The 21556-nt window shown below is 41.5% G+C and overlaps 3 protein-coding genes across 4 annotated transcripts in view; 2 read left to right on the forward strand and 1 right to left on the reverse strand.

Annotated features, from left to right (window-relative positions):
- Positions 1-370: 370 nt before the first annotated feature.
- Positions 371-9701, reverse strand: zcchc4 (zinc finger, CCHC domain containing 4). The gene is made up of 13 exons (XM_035626700.1): positions 9518-9701; positions 8981-9099; positions 8804-8886; positions 8165-8437; positions 7792-7872; positions 3302-3374; positions 3070-3220; positions 1884-1984; positions 1448-1569; positions 1146-1221; positions 1001-1052; positions 697-844; positions 371-605 (listed from the first exon to the last, which is right to left on the reverse strand). The coding sequence occupies exons 1-13, from the start codon at positions 9597-9599 to the stop codon at positions 482-484; spliced, it is 1485 nt and encodes a 494-aa protein (XP_035482593.1). The 5' UTR covers positions 9600-9701; the 3' UTR covers positions 371-481.
- si:dkey-219e21.4 (nuclear factor 7, ovary) lies at positions 3562-8473 on the forward strand. Of its 2 annotated transcripts, XM_035626701.2 has the most exons (7): positions 3562-3667; positions 3955-4190; positions 5136-5231; positions 5327-5563; positions 5668-5687; positions 5774-5904; positions 6435-8473. In XM_035626701.2, exons 2-7 carry the CDS (start codon positions 3957-3959, stop codon positions 7031-7033), a joined length of 1317 nt encoding a protein of 438 aa, XP_035482594.1. In that variant the 5' UTR covers positions 3562-3667; positions 3955-3956; the 3' UTR covers positions 7034-8473. The 2 variants fall into 2 exon arrangements, with proteins under 2 accessions (XP_035482594.1, XP_035482596.1); XM_035626703.2 differs by lacking the exon at positions 3562-3667 and having other exon boundaries at positions 3955-4175.
- Positions 9702-11724: 2023 nt separating the features above from the next.
- Positions 11725-21556, forward strand: part of ablim2 (actin binding LIM protein family, member 2) — a 93850-nt gene continuing 84018 nt past the window's right edge. Inside the window, exon 1 of the mRNA XM_035625847.2 lies at positions 11725-12024. Within this exon, the coding sequence (XP_035481740.1) occupies positions 12012-12024 (13 nt within the window). The 5' untranslated portion in view covers positions 11725-12011. The remainder of the gene's footprint in view (positions 12025-21556) is intronic.

The following is a 21556-nucleotide window of genomic DNA, read 5'->3' on the forward strand; positions in this document are numbered from 1 at the left end:
ATGCTGGAAATAAGGTTGATAAGAGATGAAACTGAACCAAAACAACGAGCTAGAGGTTGTTTTTTTTAAGTGGGTTCACTTTTACATAGTTTGACCCATTGGTGGTACAGAAATGTCATTTTAAATTAATAAAGATGATGTTGTCATCTGCTGGATATGTAACTAGGCCAATGTCTATAAAGAAGTTTGAGAAGGAGCAGCTCTAAGGTTTTTTTTTTTTTTTTAACTTAAACCAAATTATGTATACGTATAAGTAAAGAATGTTATGTCCATGTTACTTCTCTTGTTTAAAAAGGCCCTGTTTATGTACAGAATAAATCTCAACTTTCTATGTTAATGCATTTCTATGAAAAAAAGATGGCAAATCCAGTTTTTAATATTACTTTTTTTTTTATTGTACAACAGTCATTTCTGGTTAAATATAAAAAAAAACTGCAGAACTTCTCATTGCACAGCTGATGAGACTGCATGAATACTGAGGTCACTTAGACTGAGCAGCCATCTTCTTAGCTCTGCGAGCTGCTCCAGACTTCCTCTTGGCTTTGGGCTTGCTGAGGGGATGATGGAGTCGATTTTTGCCTCCACCCTTGGCATTAGACCGATGACTAGCGGGGCCAAACACAGACGCACAAAAAACAGGTTAAGACGTGCAAATATTTCATGAATTTGTGTTGAGTGATAGACAGGAAGCCTCACCTGCTGATCCTGGGCTTGTCTCTGAGAGGGCAGGCTTTGCGTTTGTGCTGCAGGCTGCCGCATCTGAAGCAGCCCTCCTCCCCTTGGCCCTGGCCACATGGGTGCTCTGGGAGAGCACAGTGACCACAGGACTGACAGTGTTTCCATGCTAGGGGGAAAAAAATAAAGATAAATAAATTTATACAAGCCAAGAGGTTGTGATGTGAACACTTTACGTTTTGATATGTAATAAACATTAATAAATGTGCATTTTTCTCCTTTTTCTTAAGTTAGAAAATCTGTGATTATGTAGAAATGTACATACATGGTTTTACACATTTCTCACATGCGGAGCAATGCTTCCATTCACGACCATCCTGCAGACAAAAAAAAATTAAAGTTGAAGACCGCTGTGTGTAAATATAATGAACTGCCTTCATACTGTATGAGTAAGCAACATTTATATTAACCTTGGATGGACAGACGTTGCATTTGGCACAGTGCTTGTTCAGGGAACAGACGAATCTCTGACATACAGAGCAAAATCTAAGAGGAAGGGAAGACATGATTTTATAACTGAAAATCTATGACAGTGCACAGGGCTGGGAATTGACCCGAGACATTTTATTTACAGTGTGATATCCAGTCTAAGATTTACAGTGTCAGAGTCAACTTGTCAGTGCTCTGTGGTGGACATTGATTTAAACACTTGATTTGTGTGGACGTGGCCTCGCTCAGGCTCCAGTTGCTGACAGACTGAGCGTGTCAATACCTGTAACTCTCCTCTTTGGGGAGGACAACATCTTTGGGGCAGATGTTGGTGAACAGTCTGACAGGAGACTGTTTCCTGCCCGTCTTCCCATGCTTGTACAGAGGATGGTTGTCGTAGTCCACCTGGTTGGAAACAAAGCCAAATACTGTTTACAGACGGATAGTGTAACCTCCAAACCGAGCGCAGCCTGGAGTTACTTATCACAGCTAGATTAATTTGTCTGGATCTATAGTCTGAGTCACAGTGCTAAAGTTTTACACTTAATATAATGATTATAAAAGCAAATAATATAAAAAACATAAAATAGAGATCAGTTTGAGACCTGTCCAGAAACAGTCTACAGTAAAGAGGAAAAATCCTTTTTCTGAAAAGCTTCTGTCAGTCTGCTGATCATCTGTACCAGTCATTATCAAAAGCTGATGTACCGCCAATGTACCTGGTAGTCCAGCATGGTGAATGAGGGGAGGCACTCCCGGATGCGAGGCTCAAAGAAATACGGGAAGATCCACATCATGGGCATGTCGGCATCACTGCTGTCTGCGCACACACAACCAAACATATGTTAGTAGAAACATTGGATTTGAGCTTAGAGCTTAATTTAGATGTAAAATAGACTCAAAGTAGGTGAAACTTTTTTGAGATGTGACAGTAACTAAGGGAATATGTTAGAAGATAATTTTCTACAGGTGTTAAATGTTAATATGAACTGTCACAGAAACAGACTAAACCGTGTCGTCAGCTACATTAAGGCGACCGACTACCTAAACCTCCTTAGGTACTGTTGGTAGACCTATATGCGAGAGCGGCTTTGCATTTTGAACTAATCAGCGCAGATGTTGCTGCTAAAAAAGCAACTGTCACTAGCAGATTTTACAAGTGTTGTGGCATGCTGGCTAACCAACAATGACTTAGCGATGTTGGCTAAATGCTGATACAGCATCCAGGAACACGGTTTAACTGACACAACCTGTAACCCCATCAAAGTAATACACTGCTAAAACTTCAGAAGGAAGGCAACATGGCCAGACCTGCAAATGCTAGTGGCTTATTTTGATCTTGTATTTTCAGATTTTAAAAGTCTTAAAAAATACAGATATAAAAAGTACACCCCCCAACTCTTGAGATAAACCGGGGAAATTTGAAAACTGCCTCTGGTCTGCCCAAAGTCATGTCTTGTTTTTGTTAAAGTTTTTAAATCACTGTGAGACATTATTATTTTAAGCATTTTTAATGTCTTGTTCCAATTTTTTTTTTTAAAGATTATTTTTTGGGGTTTTTTCCGCCTTTAATTTGACAGGACCGGTAGGTGAGTAAGGGGAGAGAAAGGGGGGAAATATAAGAAATCGTCACAGGTCGAACCTTGGACCTCTGCATCATGGCATAAACCTCTAAGTGTGTGTGTGGGTGTGTGTGTGTGTGTGTGCCTGCTCTGTATCCACTGAGCCACCCTTGTCACAATTTTTTGAATGTGGTTTTTATGTATACCTAGCTATGACAATAAGTTCCTCTTGCGTGATAAAAAAAAAATCAGACCAGAACTGATTTATAAATAAGTTATTGTTGATAAAAAATATGCCAAATGTACAGAAGATCAAAGCCTCAAACTGCAGTGTGACACTAACCAGAGCTCTGCAGCTTCCTCCATGTCTGTGAGATCAGAGAGAAACTGTTGGCCAGGGGTTTCACCAGACCACCAAACGGGGGGTCAGCCACCATCACCGCTTTCTCCCCGTCACTCTCTCTGAGGAAGGCCTGCAGGACGACGCTGGAGGCCTGACAAGAGACAAATATACATTTAACATACAGGAATGGGAATGGAAAAACTTAGAAAATCAAAGTGTTTTAAACCTCTACCTCTCCACCAAAGAAGTGATGGTTGAACATGTTGTAGTGGCAGAACTCATCCTGGCTGTAGAACTGGGCGTATCTGAAACAGACGTGGATATTGTTTAGTGTTCTTCAGGCATAAATATAATTCTAACAACAGGTTTTCATCTGTTCCGTTTCATGTAACCAACAACAGCAGAAAAAAAACAACAGTACTTTTTTACACAACGTGCAACACACATTGGGATCCTAAGGTGTGTATCCTGGTAGCGAAAAGGTGTGCGGATGCAGGCTGAAGCTTGCTACACAGGGACACACCCTCTCTGCACTTCATACCCTGCACATTCTTTGCAGACACAAACAAAAGACGAGAGACGGACAAGCAGATCTCAGGTAGGAATAGCTAAAACGAATATAATAATAAATACTGTGTTTAATAATATAAATGTGTTGTGTATAATATAGCCTGCTTGATGGATAATACTTTTACAGCACGCAGAAGTCTAAAAGGTAATTCTACAGTGAACAAACTATCTGACTGAAAAACTGGTTTTCACAGACTTTTCAAAAACCTGAAGAACTGGTTATCGGTGCAAACACGGCCAAAGCAAAACTACAGAAAAATTCAGAAGTGAGAAAATATTTACGCTCCAGATTTAATGTATGTTTTTCTTCAGCAGACATGGCAGAAAAAGAGTCGTTATCTGTTGGTAATGAACAGTCTACAATGGCACAGTTGGTGCAGAGTGGTCTCACAGCGCCCTCTGCAGGCGCCCACAGCGTACTGCAGGACAGACTGAGCCTCACTCCCTTGGAGTCAAACCGCGACAGGCCTGTTCAGCCGTTCCCACGCTCGCCAAGACTACAGAAGAAGAAAACCAAAGCTGGGAGGCCCTCCCAGGTAAACAAGACTGTGGTGAGGCACATGGGCTGGAATATCTTTTTTAGAGCTTAGTGTTAAAACAATGTTTCATATGCATGGACTCACGGTCAGAAATTACATGGTGCTCTAAGAATTTTGTGTAAGGATGTGAAGTAACAGATCGGGTGATGAGGTTCACATTACCCCGAGCCCTTCACTGCACAGTCTGTGAAAGGCATGTTAAGAGAAAAGCAATAGACTGAGACAAAGGAAAAAGATTATGTCCCAAAATGCACAGCTGTGGGTACAGTAGGTGTCCACCTGAAACAACTTGCACTGTATCTTCTTAGGTTGAAGTACATTGGTCTTCTCTTTTACCACAAATCAGAAAGAGTTACTCTGGAGGTGTGTGGGGATTTCCAATTCACTTGATATATAAGAAGCAGGGAGGGCCTCATGAAAGACGTGATTGAGCTGAATTATGAATAATGTAGGATCCAGTGTTGTCGGCACTTGACTCATACTAGAGGCTAAGGGTGGATTGGGATTCTCTTTTCTATCGTCTTTTCCTATCTTCTATACCTTGACCTCAGTAGAAAATGTCATGAGGTCAAAGAAAGGTGTAAAGGAGGATTCATAGGACTCGGGAAAAGCCAACAGCGCTGCTTAGAGAATCCGACTCCACTTACACTACACTACGTAATTATTTGACGGCGGATGTTATTGACATGCGTCTGCCATGGGGAAACTACTAATTTCCAAAGATAGCCTACAAAAAAGGCTGCGGCTCGGTCCACCATTATTCAGTGTGTCCTACCACTGTGTGCCAAAAGATATAAATGCTTTATAGGCAACGGTAACTTACATGAAAATTTTTTCGACCATTCGATTAAAAAAAATTATATGTCAGATTAAGCACAAAGAAAATAAGTTTGTGGTTCACAATCATGAGGGTGATGCACATTCGTGCTCATTTTACTGTATCTCTGCTCTCTTCAGGAGCAGCTGTCCACACAGTTAGAGGAGCTCGAGGCAGAGAGATCCAAGACTGAAGCCCACATCCAGTCTCTGAAAAAGCGCAACACAGATCTCTCCGTAAGTATGGATGCTTGCAATACTTATTATTATATACTTATTTACTACAGGACATCAGACCATGCAATGTCCCCCCTCCACGTTCCTTCCTACAGAGGACCACAGAGACGATGAAGCAGCAAGTCCGTGAGCACTATGAGAAAATGCGGGCCGTCCTGAAGCAGGATGAGCACACCGTCTTGGACTCTCTGGAGCTGGACCTGAGACGAACCAGAACCAAACTGGACCAGGTTATTAAGACCTGGAAGCAGCACCAGGACCAGGTCACCAAGAGCATCAGCAGCATCCAGAAAGAGTGGAGCAAGGGCTCCACAGCAGAGGAAGAAGGGGAGGTCTGACTCATGTCTCTCAATAACCACGATTTAAAAACATAGTAACTGAAGAGATTTTCCTGCTGTTTTAATGTGTGAAGTGTTTCTGTTTGTCTTTTCTCAAGGGTCAGTCTGAGAATCTGAGGTAAAGCACCGCACTATTAGACAAATCATTTTCAGCTCTTCTGCAGATCTCTCCGTCTCTTCACTTTTCTCTAATCACTCTTCCAGTCCTAAGAAGCCAGACGCCTCTGAAAGGGAAATCAGACTGAATGAAGAGAGATTTCAGAGGGTACTTAAAACATTATTCTCCATCTCCAAAAACCTGAAAGCCCAGCTGCAGAGGAAGACCCTGCTGTTAGGTACTGAGCCGGTTATATTCTTCATCAGCTCATTATGGGCAGCAAGGAGTTGTAGTAAGTCAAGAACTGGTATGAACACAGGCAAGGAGATGTTTCAGATTTGGATTTGCTTCAACTCAAACTTTCTATCCTTGTAGTAGAGGTGGGCAATATGGAAGAACTGGGCTAAGCCCAAGAAGACGGCCTCCATCAAGTTTCAACCATAGCATATGTGATGTTGTATTTGCATTCTGATATTGAGTCATGCTGTACAATCTGATATATGTCTGTAGTATTGGGAATCAAAAAGGTGTTTGAATATATCAAAATATTGGATGATTGGACCAATTCTGTTGCTAGTTAAATTTTTTTAATCAGATAATCCCAGAATTATTAAACTTTTTGTACTTTTATTACACTTTATCAATCACTGTTGCATTGTGCACTATGCAACAGCCCTGTGATATAATGCTGTGACCACATCCCTGCTTTATCTTCATTGGACAATGTTACTGTTCCTCTGTGACTATTGATTCTGTGTTTAATTACAGATTCATCCCCTGTGATGATTGACAGGCAGACGTGCCACAGACAGATCACAGTGACCTCAGAGGGACGGTGCATGTCCTTCTCAGGCTCTGACCACTCAGCTCCAGAGCATCCTCTGCAGTTTGATAAAGTGTGCTGTGCTCTGGGTTCATCTCCAGTCACAGCAGGTCAGAGTTACTGGGAGGTCGACGTACGCTGCTGCTCCGCCTGGGCTGTGGGCTTAGCCTACACCAGCCTGCAGAGGAAGGGCCTGGACAAGGGCACAAAACTGGGCCGGAACAGGAACTCGTGGTGCGTGGAGCTCCGGAACAGCATTCTGTCTGCCTGGCACAACGACCGATATATGGCATGTCAGGGCGCCAGGCAAACGCCGCTTGGAAAGGTGGGGGTGTGGGTCAATTATGACAAGGGTCAGGTGATGTTTTATGACGCAGACACCATGGCTGTCCTGCAGAAGTTCTCAGCAGCCGTGACACCGGTGTTCGACAGGGCTCACCACCAGTTCACCGAGCCTCTGTACCCCGCTGTGCGCTTCCTGAGACCACAACAGAACCAGATGTGGCCAAGCCACATGGAGCTTTGTCACCTCAACAATCTGTGATGTTCTCGGGCTACTTCAGAGAGCTTGTGTCATCAGGACACACTGGACAGTGATGTGGACTCTTACTCATGATAATTTGTGTAGTCATTTCTGGCATGGCAACATGACAAGCAAGACAAGCAGTGCTTGACCATCCATCCAGCCATCAGCTTACGCTTATCCAAGCAGAGATTAGGCGAAGGAGAGGATGCGCAGTGCACTGGTTGGCAGTCTATCGCAGCGACATACAGAAACAAACAACCATCTGTGCTCCCATTCACCCCATTTGGAAATGTTGACTTGCATGTCTTTGGACTCTGATTTAGGATGTATTGTGGAGCAGCTTTTAATACATAGATATATTCAAGAGACATATTTACAGTTAACCATGTAACATAATAACCACAACTTTTGATTATATTATGCTTTTTAGTCATTTTATTACTCTTTTCTTTTCTGTTTAGAGTGTAGGCTTTTTAGTGCAGGATCTGCAGTGAATTAAGAAGTATACGACAGCATGTTGAGGCAGGAAACAAAGGGTTTTGAAATTATTTTTTGGTTTTTGATATTTTAGCTTTTACTTACTCTATTGCATTTAATATCTTTACTGTCAGTTCAAAGGACAAACTCTGATCCCTCTTCAGCCAGGAGGGAGTGGAAGACAGGAAAAAAACAGGCGGCACAGATTTTGAGACATTTTCTTCTACTACTACTACTACTAATGTACCACTTACTAGGGGCGGCGGTCAGTTTATCATGGTATATGAAAACAAACTAACCTGAAGTCAATGTCCAGTAGCAGACTCTTCATCGGCTCATGTTTCTGCTCCAGGTTTCGCAGCTTGATCAGCTCCTGGAGTCTGACACAAATACCAACAATCATGAATAAAGTGTTTTCAAATCTGACCACTTTAACCAATCCTGTAACTGTATTTTATGATCATTGCCAGCAGCTGTAAGCTTTGATAATAATCAATGATTTAAAAAAATGATAATTTAATTTCAACAAATAAAGTAGAACATTGTCTCCTTGACAGTCCCCATCATCAGGAGATAGGGTGCAAACATTTAAAAGCTCCAAAATTGACATTAATGTCCAATGTTCTTTAAAACAGGCTGAGTTACTATAAGTTAAACAGACATCCCCCTCACCTGGGTGTGCCCACACACAGGACCTTCCTGTAGCCCAGACCAGCTAAGGTGTCCAGCAGGAAGTTAGTGCTGCGGTCGGCGAACAGGTACTGGGCGTTGCTCTTCTTGTTGTCCAGGGGACGCAGCAGCACGCTGGGCCTCCCCAGCTGTGCCACGGTGACGGCCGTGCATCTGTGAGAGGAGTGGGCATCACGCTCGCCTGGCAGGGGCAGAAGCTGACAGTCCTGACAGAACTTCTTCTCGTCAGCCGGGAGGGAGGCAAACTTCCTGAACCTGTGGGACAAATTGAAAATAAAAAAGCTCACTTTCTGTATGGGTATTCTGATTTTAGTCATATTGATTTGCCTTTGCAACCATCTAACTCTTGTGCCAATTCACCCTAAATTAAGATGATAATGTCTTGTATGCAGGACATAAATGATAATATTCTGTGTTACATTTATCAGTAAATATGTCCAATATAGTTTCAAGCCACAAATGCCAGCTCTAAGCACTCTGCTTAAATTTTGCATTGACTGTAAAGAAGATAACTTTTTTAATAAGTGTAGTTTTTCCAAGCTTGTATGCTGCTAAGAAAGTTGTGTATATATGCTAAGACAAAACGGTAGAGACCATGACGGGCTGCAGTTGACTTCTCACCTGGTACAGTACTGTTGCTGGCTGAACTGAGGTCTCTTCAACCGGTTCTCCGCCTCTCTGGCCAAAAGTCTGGCCTCCGACACCTACAGAGAAAAATGGATTCATATTAATAAGAGTTCACTGGATCAATCAGGATATCTCATGTGTGGATTTAAGGGACTTCCAAGCGACTTCTACCTTGTCGTCCTCCCACTGGAAAAAACTGCAGTCTTTTCTGTCTCTGCAGGCAGAGCAGGCATAAAACCTCCGGTCTCTCTCTCCTCCTTTGCCCACTTTCTCAAACAGCAAGGTGGGGCCTGGCAAAAAAAAGAAGCATGCATGGTAATGATTTGTATGATATTCCGTCTAGTGCAACCACAGTAGATTTTGTGTTTAGAGAGAGGTGGACTCATGCCAAGCTAAATTTGATTGGATTTTAAGTTTAAGAAGCAGTGTGTATTTAATTAGTGGAATATTACACACGTTCTTCACACAGTACCCCCCCCCCCCCCCCCCCCCCCCCCACACACACACACACACACACACACCCTGTTAGCTTTTGTAATAGTTATACAGTTACGATTCCATTGCTATAACTGCTGTTTTGTAATGGCGAATTCACCAAAATAAATAATTTATGTCCGTAAGATATAGTAAAATGTAAGCCTTAAAATTTCCTATTTCCTACATCGGTTTGGTGTTCGTCTACTGTGTGTCCTGTGCAATTGGACTTACCATGCGGGCAACATGGCGCTGCTCTGCCGTCGTCTGGAAGAATAACTTCGATTGCAAAGCTGTCGTCGTTGTGCTCGGCCATGTCGATCTCGTTAAGGTAACAGAGTTTGATGACATTTAATTTCAGACCCTTCTAACAGGAGAGTCCAGCCCGACGAATGGAAGCCATGCTGCTCCGAGTCGCACACTAGTGACGTAATGAATCTTTCGTCACACTTAAAGCTCATTGGCCGCCGACCAAAACGCAGCCATTTGTCGCTGTCGTGAACGTGAGCCTGTTACTTACTGTGTTTTCATCGTGAATGTATAGTATTTTTTTTACAATGACGTCAAGACAGAGAGAGCCAGTTGAAAATATAACAAATAAAAAAAGAATAGGTTACTGAGCAGAAGTCTGTGACATGCTTCTTTTACTCTGCTCCCTCCTTATTGCCCCCCACAGTGCCTAGCTACAGGGAGTTTCACAATGAACATGTTTTTAGTCGCTACCGTTTGCCCTGGGAGCCATGTGTGCATGGCAGTGGAGGTTGTGTTAATTAAAAAAATTATGTCCAAGTGTGCCAGACATTAATTTCTTCAAAGTGTGATCTCTGATCTTCAAATTGTACAGTGGGTGTTTTTTATATGAATAGGTATACAGTACATTGAGCCAGTATCATATGATACTATATATATATATATATATATATATATATATATATATATATATATATATATATATATATATATATATATTTATATAACTGCATATTTTAAATTACTAATGTATGTTTCATTCACATTTAGAATCATAGTAAAATATTGGTTCCTTCCTTTATTCCCTGTGTTTTAAAAAAGTAAATAATCTGAAATCATGCTCATGTTGCACGGTGGTGTAGTGGTTGGTGCTGTCGCCTCAAATTAAGAAGATTCTGGGTTCAAATCTGATCTTGAGACCTCAGTCCCCCAGTTGTTCCTAAAGGCTGTTAAAAAAACCCCACCGCTGACACAATTAGATGTATTACACCACACAAAAAAAACAGCACACATGACGTGATATTAACATTTAATCCAAACTACTGAAATAAATGAACTGACTGTCTCTCTCACAATGTAGTGTGTTTTCAGTGAGTTCAGTTGTAGTCCCCTTTCAGCAGCAAGCTGCTCATTAGGACGGTTGTTTTCTTGCCTAAAAACTACAATTCCCATGTATCCCGCGCCACCAGCGCAGTGGCGCTGTCAGCCCAAGGACTGTGTTTAGGTTTAGGAGCAGTCTGCTGGCTGCAGAAGCGAAGCATTGACAAGATGCCCGCTGTTATCTAACATAAGACAGGAAGCTGAAGGTTGTCCCCCTTCAAAATAAAAGCACATCGCTTCTTGGTCGTGACAATTTGGCATGTGAGCATTTAGGGCATGCAGGAATAATAGGACACAGCGTTCTTCGTTTATTTATTCTTGAATAAATCTGTTTACCTGACTTACTTAACTTCCAACACTTCTGACGTCTTCATTTTTACAATAATTATCTGACTATGACTGATGCATGAAGAGCAATGTAACTTTAATAAGAAGTGTATTTGAATGGGTTTTATCAATTGCAAATCTAATGTACAATAAACAAAGGCAGGTTTTAACAGTGGTTAGCACAGCTCCGGGTTCAGACGTCCCCTGTCTGTGTGGAATTGATGAAATGAATGATGAAAGATTCTGATGAAAATTCCAACCTCTGTTATGGCTAATCAATAATCACTAATCGCTTACTGATCTATAGTCCCTAACCAACACAATCGCTTTAATTCAAACCAATTATTTATGTTGTTCCATGGCACATATTCCCTAATTGAAAGTGTATTTATTGAAATGAACACACACATGCTTATTTAATTTGATTTGATACCTTATTTATATCAATTTTATAATTGTTTATAAGGATAAATTCTTATTTGTGTTGTCTTATTTTCATACTGTTCAGCCCAGCAAGTAAATTTGATAAGGAAACCAATTTAGGGAAGCCTTCATTTAAGACTGTTCATTGTTATTGTTATTCAATTTCCTCAAACAGTAAATCTGTTAAACTCTTCTACATTTTGCTGCACAGCTGCCTGCAAACACCATCAAAGCCCCCTCGAGCTTTTTATGAAGACTTTTATTTTGAAATACCACATTGGGCCATTTCCCTTTACTAGTTCTCACTTGACTATAGCCGCGTTTCTCCACCGTGCGCCCACACCCAAACTGCACTGGCTGCAGTATACAGAGGCGGCGCAGCCTCTGCAGTGCATGCAGGACATTGTCTCCACAGTGCGGCTGCTGTCAGAAGATCTCCGCGGCCTCAGCGCTCCGGGGACAGCCGGGGCTCTCTGCAGCACACCCGTGTAAACACTTCATTCATTCTGCTGCCTGGCACTGAGGCGTGTGCGCTCTGCGGCTGCTCGCATCCCGCACGCACTGTCAATGTGGATAGTGGCTTGTTTACTGTGCATCATCTGAGTCGAGAAGACGCCTGACTGGCACCATGAGCAGCACTGGTAAGATCATCTATCGTATAGAGTACACTGCCTCTCCTCTGCAACTGGGTTTCTCCCTGTCAATAGCACAAGAACCAGTAATAATATCATAGTCATTTTTTCTTCAGGGCTTCCATTGTAGATGTGTGGATTAGTACTGAGACTGTCATTGCTTTGTTCCAATTTACACAATCGTTCAACCTGCTGTGGGATCGTGATGTGTGAAAACTGTATGCAAATATTCATGCAGAGAAAACTACTATATGTCTTATTATCCTTTATATATCAGTGAAGGCAGAAGCATCTGGGTGTCCTCTAATATGTAATGCTGCAATTAGGCCTGGTGTTAGAGACAGAGTTTTAAAATTTTTCATGACAAAAAAATTATGTCATGTGCATGGGCTAATTAGACAAACAGCCACTGTGGGTTTGATGGCTCTTTTCATCATGTTGCTATATTTGTGCAGTCACTCCTGGTGTAAAGAGTCATGGCTGTTGTCTGCGGCAGGCCTGACTCCTGGCTGTCTGCTGTCACAGCTGGCTTTGTCCCCGAGGAAGACTCAGCAAATGTAACAAGAGGCTGGTCTTCATTTGAATCCTGTATGCACATTCAAGTCCTGCAGCAACACTGCACTGTTTGTCTTACAAATGTAAATGAATGCATGCACTCAGTATAACTAACGCAGATCATAAGTTCTGCAGCTTTTTCATATCAAAGCCCGTCTGAGTGAGGGGTGTGGTTGTGAGTGAAATGTCATAAGACTAATGTCAAAGGAGAAAATCCAAATCCAAATTCTAGATAAAGGTAAAACTCGTGATTTGAATGTTTGTTACTGCTGGGTAATAAATGTAATTCATGGTCATTGTTATTTATGAATACTGATGTGTCATCAGCTGATGTTGATCAAAAATTCTCAGTTTGTACACCATTATTTTAAAAAGATAGTCCCCTCAAATCAGAATTACAAATTTAGCCCAGATTTTTCAACCCCTGAATTCAAATCAACATGGGGGCAAAAACCCTTGAGAAAACACCAAATCACATTAACATGCTTTTCCTTCTGTGCTTCTCATCTGTGGAATGTCCAATATATATGCTATATATATTAGGGGTGTAACTGTTCACAAAATTCACAGTTTGGTTCCATACGACACAGTGGCGTCACGGTTCGGTATGTTTTTGATACAGCAAAAAAGAAATGCCAGAGAGATATCCTTGATTGAGGAAAATCGTTCATTTTCGTGTGTTTCAGAAACCAGTATTCAGTATTTGACCCTCGGTTTTATTGTGAAGACCCTGGAGCTGCTAATGGGTTCTTGTTGGAGTTGAGTCTGGAGAAATTCATTAGCAGACCGCCGTGAGAGAAAAAGGCAAACAAGATGCCATTTGTCTAGGTCTGTCTCTCCCTTCTTTGAGTTGCATTTTAAACTTTGGCTTTTTACCCTATCAGGATTGTTGGCCGGATGTGTGAGTGGACATGGGCAGATAAGGAATTCCAGATCTCTACCTGTTTGTAATGACAGCTGGTCTACACAGCTGGAACGGCGAGGTTGCTCCTGATAAACAATATCCGGCGTGTGGGTGTGTCAGAGATCCAGTTAGATTTATATACTGTATATATATGGATATATATCTGTCTCGCTAGAATTTAATTTTGATGACATGCGGCTATCAGCATCTATAGAGGGAGTGTCTAAAAACAAGTACAGTAACTTATACAGTGTTGGTTTACTGCATGTGTTTTTTGTTTTTTGTTGCTTCAAAGCACAGTGGTGCTTTGGCGATTGCTAATTGGAGAATTTGTGATGAGGAATTGTTTCCCTTTACTGAGTTCAGTTTACAGGAGGACACAGGAATGAACTTCACATCATTTCCAGTCTCGTGTCATCGCTTTCCTGTGATCATCTGGTCCTTTTCTCACTCCTGTCCATGCTGAGTTCTGATCCCATCCCTGCCTTGACCCTATCCCGCCTGAATGCTGCCCCAGTTCTGCTCCATCCATAAACTGGATATAGTAAAAGATACAATTTCAGTTGCCTTCCATCCAATGAAATTGCCCCATTTAGTCCCCAAAAAGACTTACTGTTTCAATATGAGTAAAACCATTAAACAGTCACAAACTGCAAACATTGTATGAGAGTGATCCTGCAGTTCACACTCTGGTAGTGTAATATTGTACTTAACTGGGTGAAAGTGATAATGGTTTCTCCATTGTCAAAACACATTGCATCACTTTACAGTATTTCTAAAGGCCAACTTGGCAAATGAGCAGTTCTCAGTTGAATGAGAGTGAGCTCTGACCCAGGAGTCAGTGGAGTAATTTAAAGTAAATGAGAGATGGAATGAATACTTGCTGACTAATGCTAGTGTGAGTGCATTTCAAGTCTGATTGGGAAACCTTCTTGTAGTCTCAACTATTTCTGGAATGATTAATTCCCAATCCAGCCTGATCCTGACATTGCATTCGAACCATCCGGCAGTCCTACCAGAATTGTGCAGCATTCCATGGGATTTCTGATCAAATGCAAGGCCTGTAGTTTAGATTATGTTCTCCCATTATATCCTTTTAAACAATTCAACCGTATATAACTTGAAGCTGCCAATTCCCTTTTCCTGATAATTCCGATTCTGACAACCCAATGTAATGTGCCTCAGCATCCTAACAGATTCTTGTGACCCCAGATTATTCTGGTTCAGAATACGTTCTCCAAAAAATGTCTTTGAGAGAAAACTGATATCTGTATTTACAGGTGTCTTAGTGTACTTGTTTGGTGCCGCCTGTGGTTGACAGTGTACACTTGGTCAAACTACAGGAGTGGCAAACTCAAGTATAAGTAAACCTCTCAGAGCAGGCTTGGCATGATGACCACACCCTGAGGGAAAGTGGAGCAGTATAATCAATCTGCAGGCCAGTCTTCATTCTTTCAAATTCAGAAAAATAAAATTTTACATCTACCTTTTGTTGAGTTAAAAGTCATACTGGATCATTAAAAGGCCTTGTGTTTAGTTCCTCGCTGTCCTTCATTGTGAAACACTGGCCAGCACTAAGCCCCTTCACCACAAGGAATAATTATCAGTGACTAATAGGGATGGATGACTAGAGAATAGCCTGTTAAATCCAGATCAGATTACTGCCTTCAGGTCACACAAGGAGATGTCTGATCAATACTGCTTATCAAGCTGTTTTTGCCAGTCGTGTACATCAGAACGCAATAGTGTGAAACTACTGGCCCTCTGGTGACATCCTCATGACTGGTTATTCAGAGGGGGGCAGCTGGGATCAATACAACGTACATCCAGATCTATCTGTGGAACCCATATGCCTCTGTAACACTCAGTGTGGTACAAATATAGAAGAGGAATGTCCACTCAAAACTCCTCCCCCTGGTGTATCATCAGCATCAACAGCATGAAAAACAGTGAAGCAGTGTATTCCAGCACCTTCACTAAACACCTGTCGAGTTCTAAAATGGGGATTTTATGCTGCATCATTAGTGACTTCCCATCTTGGCCAGTGGAAATGACCTGGAGTTTGAGAGAGTTTTGTCATGCTATACAGCCGCTGGTGAAAAGAGCCTGGACTAGAGTACTACACAGGTCTAAAACTGATACCCAAACCCTGTCTGTACCCGCATCCTTAAAATCCTGAGCCCATTGAACCTAGCTGGATTCATTGTACCAAGTTTAGGACTTCAAAACTTTAAATGTGACATACAATGCCTATATTCAGGTTCATACTTTTAATTTGGGTTACCACTTGAAAAGGTTTACATGCTCTAATGTTCAGAAAAGGCATCAGTGTTCTCATACTGCCCATTCCAGCAGCTCCTCTTCCACCCTCTGTCTAAAACGCCTGGATTTCTTTTAGCTGCCCCTCCCGATAAACCCCAGTCTTCTCTGATTGGGCCAGCTGGCCAGTCAGGTTGTGATTGGTCAGCCGCTGTAAAAATGTGTAGGAAATGTCATGCCCCTTCACCAGAAAAGTGGAGATCCTCAGATTTCAGGGGAGGTTACCCCAAAAGAGCCCAACTGTGACATCACAAGGAGAGAGAAATCTGAACCAGTTGTTCAGAGCCATGGGCTTTAGGGTTTAGCCGAAACGACAGGGTGGTCTTTTTTCACAGTTTTAGGGCCGGTAGGCACCATAGATACCCAAATGTATGTGCACAAAAACAAAAAAGTGATTTTTGCATATGTCACATTTAAGCTATTTTTGTTTTGTTTTTTAGCTTGCCAGGATAATGTCTCTTTCCCTCTACCCACTGGTCATTGTGTATCTACTTGCAACACATGACCCATATAGATGTATCAGGAATCAGAGCTACTACTACTAATATAGAACAAGACTTGTCAAAACCTGCTACAGTATATGATTGGCTGCATGGTCAACGTGCAAACATGAGAATGCACTTAAAAACTCTCGTTGGACTACTGTAAACAAAACGAAAGGTAGGTCGCACCCTGCTTGAAAAGTAGCTAAATGTTGCAAGATGATAAAATAAATTGCATATTCATTATTTGAATATAGACATAATACATACATATTTGCTTTGTGCCTGGTGTCTGCTAGATTTACCTCTTTGTCTACTATCTTCACCTACTCTCTGTGCTCCCAATTAGAGTGTAGCATTTAGGTGGATCTATTGGCAGAAATACAATATCAAATTCATTATGATATTTTCATCTGTGTAAAATCACACGAAATTAATTTTGTTACTTGCACTGGTGTGTTTGCACTGCGGTTGCACTGCTGTGTTTTTACAGTAGCCCAGACTGTACAAAGTAGACACTGCCTTTCATATTTTGATGTTACCTGAAGGCCACTGTAGGTTCTCCTACACAGTTGTAAAGGGAGGGTTGAGAGGAGGGGTATTCAGGTAAACTCTGTTAGGTCATTGTCAAACATTTATAATCTTCAGCCAAGATAATAACTTATCCTGGTTAAGAAATTACAGCACACATAAAAACTGGCACATATACACTATATGATTATCTTTTGCCATTTATGGGATGCACTAATGCTCGTCCCCTCTGGCTCTGTGCCGTTAAAGACTGTAGGTCACAAGTCATTAGCTACAGCAGGAACTATGCACTGAATGCCGCATGCCTTAAGGGTGTGTGCGTGTCCCCAGGTGTCAAGAATGATGATGTATGTGATAATACTTAAGTGTGTGTGTGTGCTGATGCTGGTCAATCGGTGTGCTCCTCCATAGGATAGGTAATAGGTTGGCTGTTTGTGCAGAATGCACAAATACCAAATGGATGTCTTCCATATCTTCTAATCATTTAATCTTGTCATCCTAATTATTGATATCAAAATTATTCAATTTTCAATCATATGTAACATGTGGAAAATCTGTGAAATTGATGTGGAACAGAAAACTGACAACCGTTTAATATTTTGCTTGGTCACATGTTCTATATTCTGTCACATAACTGTTTTGTCAATCAATTTAATCTTAATGACGATTATGAATTAAATCCTCTAAATGGATTTTCAGAGAACCTTTTCTAAATGCTTGACTGAATTTCTTTATCACAGTGGGCTCCACTCTCCAGAATGATTTTTTTCCGTATTTAGACATAGTGCCAATATTACTCTGTCAAACTACCATTTCCGAAGTCGACTTTGAAACTTTAAAGGTGCGTGAATGCTGCACTGCCTACTGAGGCGTGCTAGCATGGGAAAATATACCCAAACAAGAATTTTAATTTTTTTTAAGGATTTGGGGCTGAGCTGTCAAAACAACACAGACTGATTCGCACTCAGTCACTTTGAAAACAATTGCATTACTACAAATAACACAATCAATCTGGGGACATTAAATATTTGTCATGTTTTTACAGTAAATTGAGCTAACTTTCTGCACTATTAACTTATACCTATACTGTATAAAGATGGACGACAAAGACAGCTCCCCAAAATGAAGCTAAAACATATCGGTCGCCCCCTTGTGGTTTGCTGCAGTATAGGCCATAAACCATGACCCATCCATGTTACAGATGGGCCATTGGCCTAATTCAAAGTCACATTAAATTTGTTTGATAAGTTTGCTTTTGATTAGTCATTTGATCCTATAAAACGGGGTGAAACGTCATGAGTGACAGCTTAGACTGACTCGCGATTGGTCAGCTGGACCTCAATAGCGTGGCTCCACTCCACGATCACTACTGCACAGACTCTGGCTCCAAATGACATCACCAGTAAGATAGCAGCGACGGTATCCAAGCTATTTTGGCTTCATTTTTGAACAGTGGGAGACATCATTATTTACATTGTACGGTCTGCTCTGAAACGGCGCTCATAGGTGTTTTTCATATTGGCAAATAAGACAGACTGCAGTACACATGTAGTTATGTAACTTCTTATTTATCTGCTGTGCTTTTCTTTCTAGAAATTATCGCCTTTTGCTCTTGTCTCTTCCTGTGCAGCAGAGGGTTCTCTAACAGTAAAGAGGCCCCACTGATTAGTATTTAGAACAGCTGACGCAAAGCTTTCTTCAACTGTGGGTTGTAAACTATGAAAAAGATCTTTTTTAGCAGCAGACATTTTGACTTGTCATGGCAGAGAAAGCACAGGTCTTACTGATAACATTAAAGATGTCTGTCTTATTGTCCTGGCCTGCATGAGCAATATCTGGACCCTGAAGCTGAAGGGGCTACAGGCCTTTTTCATTTGTATTACCTTTTATTATTAATTTGTATGGTGTTTTGGGCTGCACGGTGGTGTAGTGGTTAGCACCTTCGCCTCACAGCAAGAAGGTTCTGGGTTCAACCAGGGCCTTTCTGTGTGGAGTTTGCATGTTCTCCCTGTGTATGCGTGGGTTCTCTCCGGGTTCTCCGGCTTCCTCCCATAGTGCAAAGACAGAATGGGGTTAGGTTCATTGGAGACTCTAAATTGTTCGTAGGTGTGAATGTGAGAGTGAATGGTTGTCCGTCTCTGTATGTGGCCCTGTGATAGGCTGGCGACCTGTCCAGGGTGTACCCCGCCTCTCGCCCAATGTTAGCTGGGATTGGCTCCTATTCATGCTTTTGCTGCTGCTGCTGTCTGACTCCAGATCCAGACTGGAGTCAGGCCGACACCACAGTGCTTAAATACTGGCTGACCTCTGGTGCTAAGCCCTGCATGCAAACACACACACACACACACACACACACACACACACACACACACACACACACACACACACACACACATACACACACACACACAGTAGTAATTAAGCCTGAAATGTGGTGTGGGCTTGTGACATTTCCCTGCAGCCTGCTGTTTTACATGGGCCTTTGATGAAGAAGGAATGGCATGTTGTTTATCCTTAGTGACTCCGCAGACGGAGAAGTTCATCACAGTGTATCGCACTGCCAGCACAGTATGTACAATATGCATATTGGGATTTTTGTTCTTTTTGGAAGTCAACACAAACTGACACTATCATGGGACATACTAACTCTGAGGTAGCTCTGAGGTTAACACAATATACGGTTACGCAATATACTTATTTGCTGTTTACCCCAGTCAGAGGAGAAGTTTGCACCTACTGTAAGTTGCTTTGGAGAAAAGCGTCTGCTAAATGAATGTTATGTAATGTAGTGTAAAAGTTTGATATTTGAATCGTATGTGAAGCAAGGGAAGGGCTCAATCAAGGTTTAAAAACATAATTTATTCAAAATGAATGAAAGTATAAAACTGCAATAGAAATGTGACACTACATTCAAAAGGAAATGAGAACCCTCCACCCGTTCTGTTGCAAATTCCTTTCCTCAGAACACGTCCACATGGGTCATACTTTATTAATTCCAGCATGCAGCAGGATGCTTCCTACGTAATTGAGTCCACTGTGTGGAACATGCTGAGTGTGTGACATTCAGGTGTGACAGCAGCCATCGAGGTCAACTGTGCATTTCACTGGGAGCTGTACGCTGCAGGTGCACAGAGATACTATATGTTACAGGCTGTGTTCAAGCAGCCGTGGCATGTTGATTTAATAGCTTCGGCCGAGCCGTGAGTTTAGGATCTCAGTACGACAGTTTGAGTTATTTTATTGTTATTTTGTGGATGTGTTTGTGACGTGATTTGTCATGGTTGTGTCTCCATTTCCTAATGGATTTCTCTTATCCATGAGGAAATGAATCCTAATGGCCATATCCATGGTTTGTTGAAACTCTCTGGTGGATAAGAGGCATAACATTCTAGCTTCAGGTGAAGCAAACTGCCCCTTACTTTTTTAGAAGTTTGCCCATGTGGCTTTGACCCAAAATCATTAGCATTGTGTGAAATAACACCTTTAAAAAAAAGGTTGATAGAGAGGGTTGTCCACTAACAATAACAAGTCAGTGGTTCGAAACTTACTTCCTCGAGTCCAAATGCCAAAGTGTCCTTGGGCAAGACACTTAACCCTAAATGGTAGGGGGGACGATTATAAGACGATCAAATACGTATCTAGATACATGAGATATGATTCAATCGGATACAGTTAATATTCATTCAATTAAAACATCAATTGTTCATTATAAAGGAAAATAAGCCAATTCTATAAAAGAAGCATTGCCTATTGCCTGCATTGGTTTCCTGGTGTTGTCTTACATGAACTGTTGAATGAAAAAAAGGCAGACCGGAATGAATGGGAAAGCCACATGAAAGAAAGAAAATGTGAAAAAGTGTGTGTGAATGGCTGTGATGTGTGGAAGTGACTTGTACTGTAAAGCGCTCTGGGTGGTCAATAAGATGAGAAAAGCACTATATAAATTCAGTCCATTTACCATACATCATATTGTACCAAAGTTTATTAGATACGTGTCACTCAGTAATGCTTGTACTGTATACCGTCAGAAAGAATTTGAGATCTCGACCTTAAATGCAATATCTACAAAAGGTATGGGCAGTATACATAGTCCGGTTCATGATCGAAGTAACACATAGAGAAATACAAGATACAAAGTGTCGATATAAATCATAAAAGTTGATTGAATTATATGAAATGCTATTAGAAGCAAAGCTGATTGTTGTTATGTTGATTATGAAATGAATGTAATAAAACTATATCAAAAAATGTAAGTGGAGCATTAAACTCTATTGTCCATTTGTCATGTAAAATGAGGACGTCATGTTAATCACGGCTACTGAAAAATAAGGAAGTCACGTCCGCTGGAAGATGGCGAGCGAAAGTTTACTCAGTATCACCATAAATGGAGCGAAAAGCTCTAGTATATAAAGCATAACACGAAATACACGGGGTTAGTCTTCGGAACTCTTCCTAGGATACAGACGGATGATGTGAACTGCCAACTACGACAGTAAAAGTTAGGAGTTTCGAAATACAACATCTTTAAAGATTTTATAGGTTGTTCTAGCCAACCAGAGCAACAGATCCCTGGGACCTTAATCCTGGTCACAAAAATTTATCAAAGCACTTGAGCCCAGATCACCCAAGGAGAGCTGCCGTTAACGGACGTGGCTGACAGAGGTAGCCAACGCGCAGAGCTGTTCGGCCGGCTGCACTGTCAAGCCGAAGCGGGGTAAGACGTTCGGACGTAGGCAGTGAGAAGCTAGGC

The sequence above is a fragment of the Scophthalmus maximus genome, chromosome 2 (genome assembly GCF_022379125.1).
Source record: "Scophthalmus maximus strain ysfricsl-2021 chromosome 2, ASM2237912v1, whole genome shotgun sequence".
NCBI lineage: Eukaryota > Metazoa > Chordata > Actinopteri > Pleuronectiformes > Scophthalmidae > Scophthalmus > Scophthalmus maximus.

Excerpts from the sequence above, each read along its gene's own strand:
- zcchc4 (XM_035626700.1), bottom strand. The coding sequence starts at position 9,599 with ATGGCCGAGCACAACGACGACAGCTTTGCAATCGAAGTTATTCTTCCA. Across the intron at positions 8,438-8,803 it reads CAGCAACAGTACTGTACCAG|GTTCAGGAAGTTTGCCTCCC; the intron begins GTGAGAAGTCAA and ends TTTGTCCCACAG. Across the intron at positions 1,570-1,883 it reads TCACCATGCTGGACTACCAG|GTGGACTACGACAACCATCC; the intron begins GTACATTGGCGG and ends GTTTCCAACCAG.
- si:dkey-219e21.4 (XM_035626701.2), top strand. The coding sequence starts at position 3,957 with ATGGCAGAAAAAGAGTCGTTATCTGTTGGTAATGAACAGTCTACAATG. Across the intron at positions 4,191-5,135 it reads CCCAGGTAAACAAGACTGTG|GAGCAGCTGTCCACACAGTT; the intron begins GTGAGGCACATG and ends TGCTCTCTTCAG. Across the intron at positions 5,905-6,434 it reads GAGGAAGACCCTGCTGTTAG|ATTCATCCCCTGTGATGATT; the intron begins GTACTGAGCCGG and ends GTTTAATTACAG.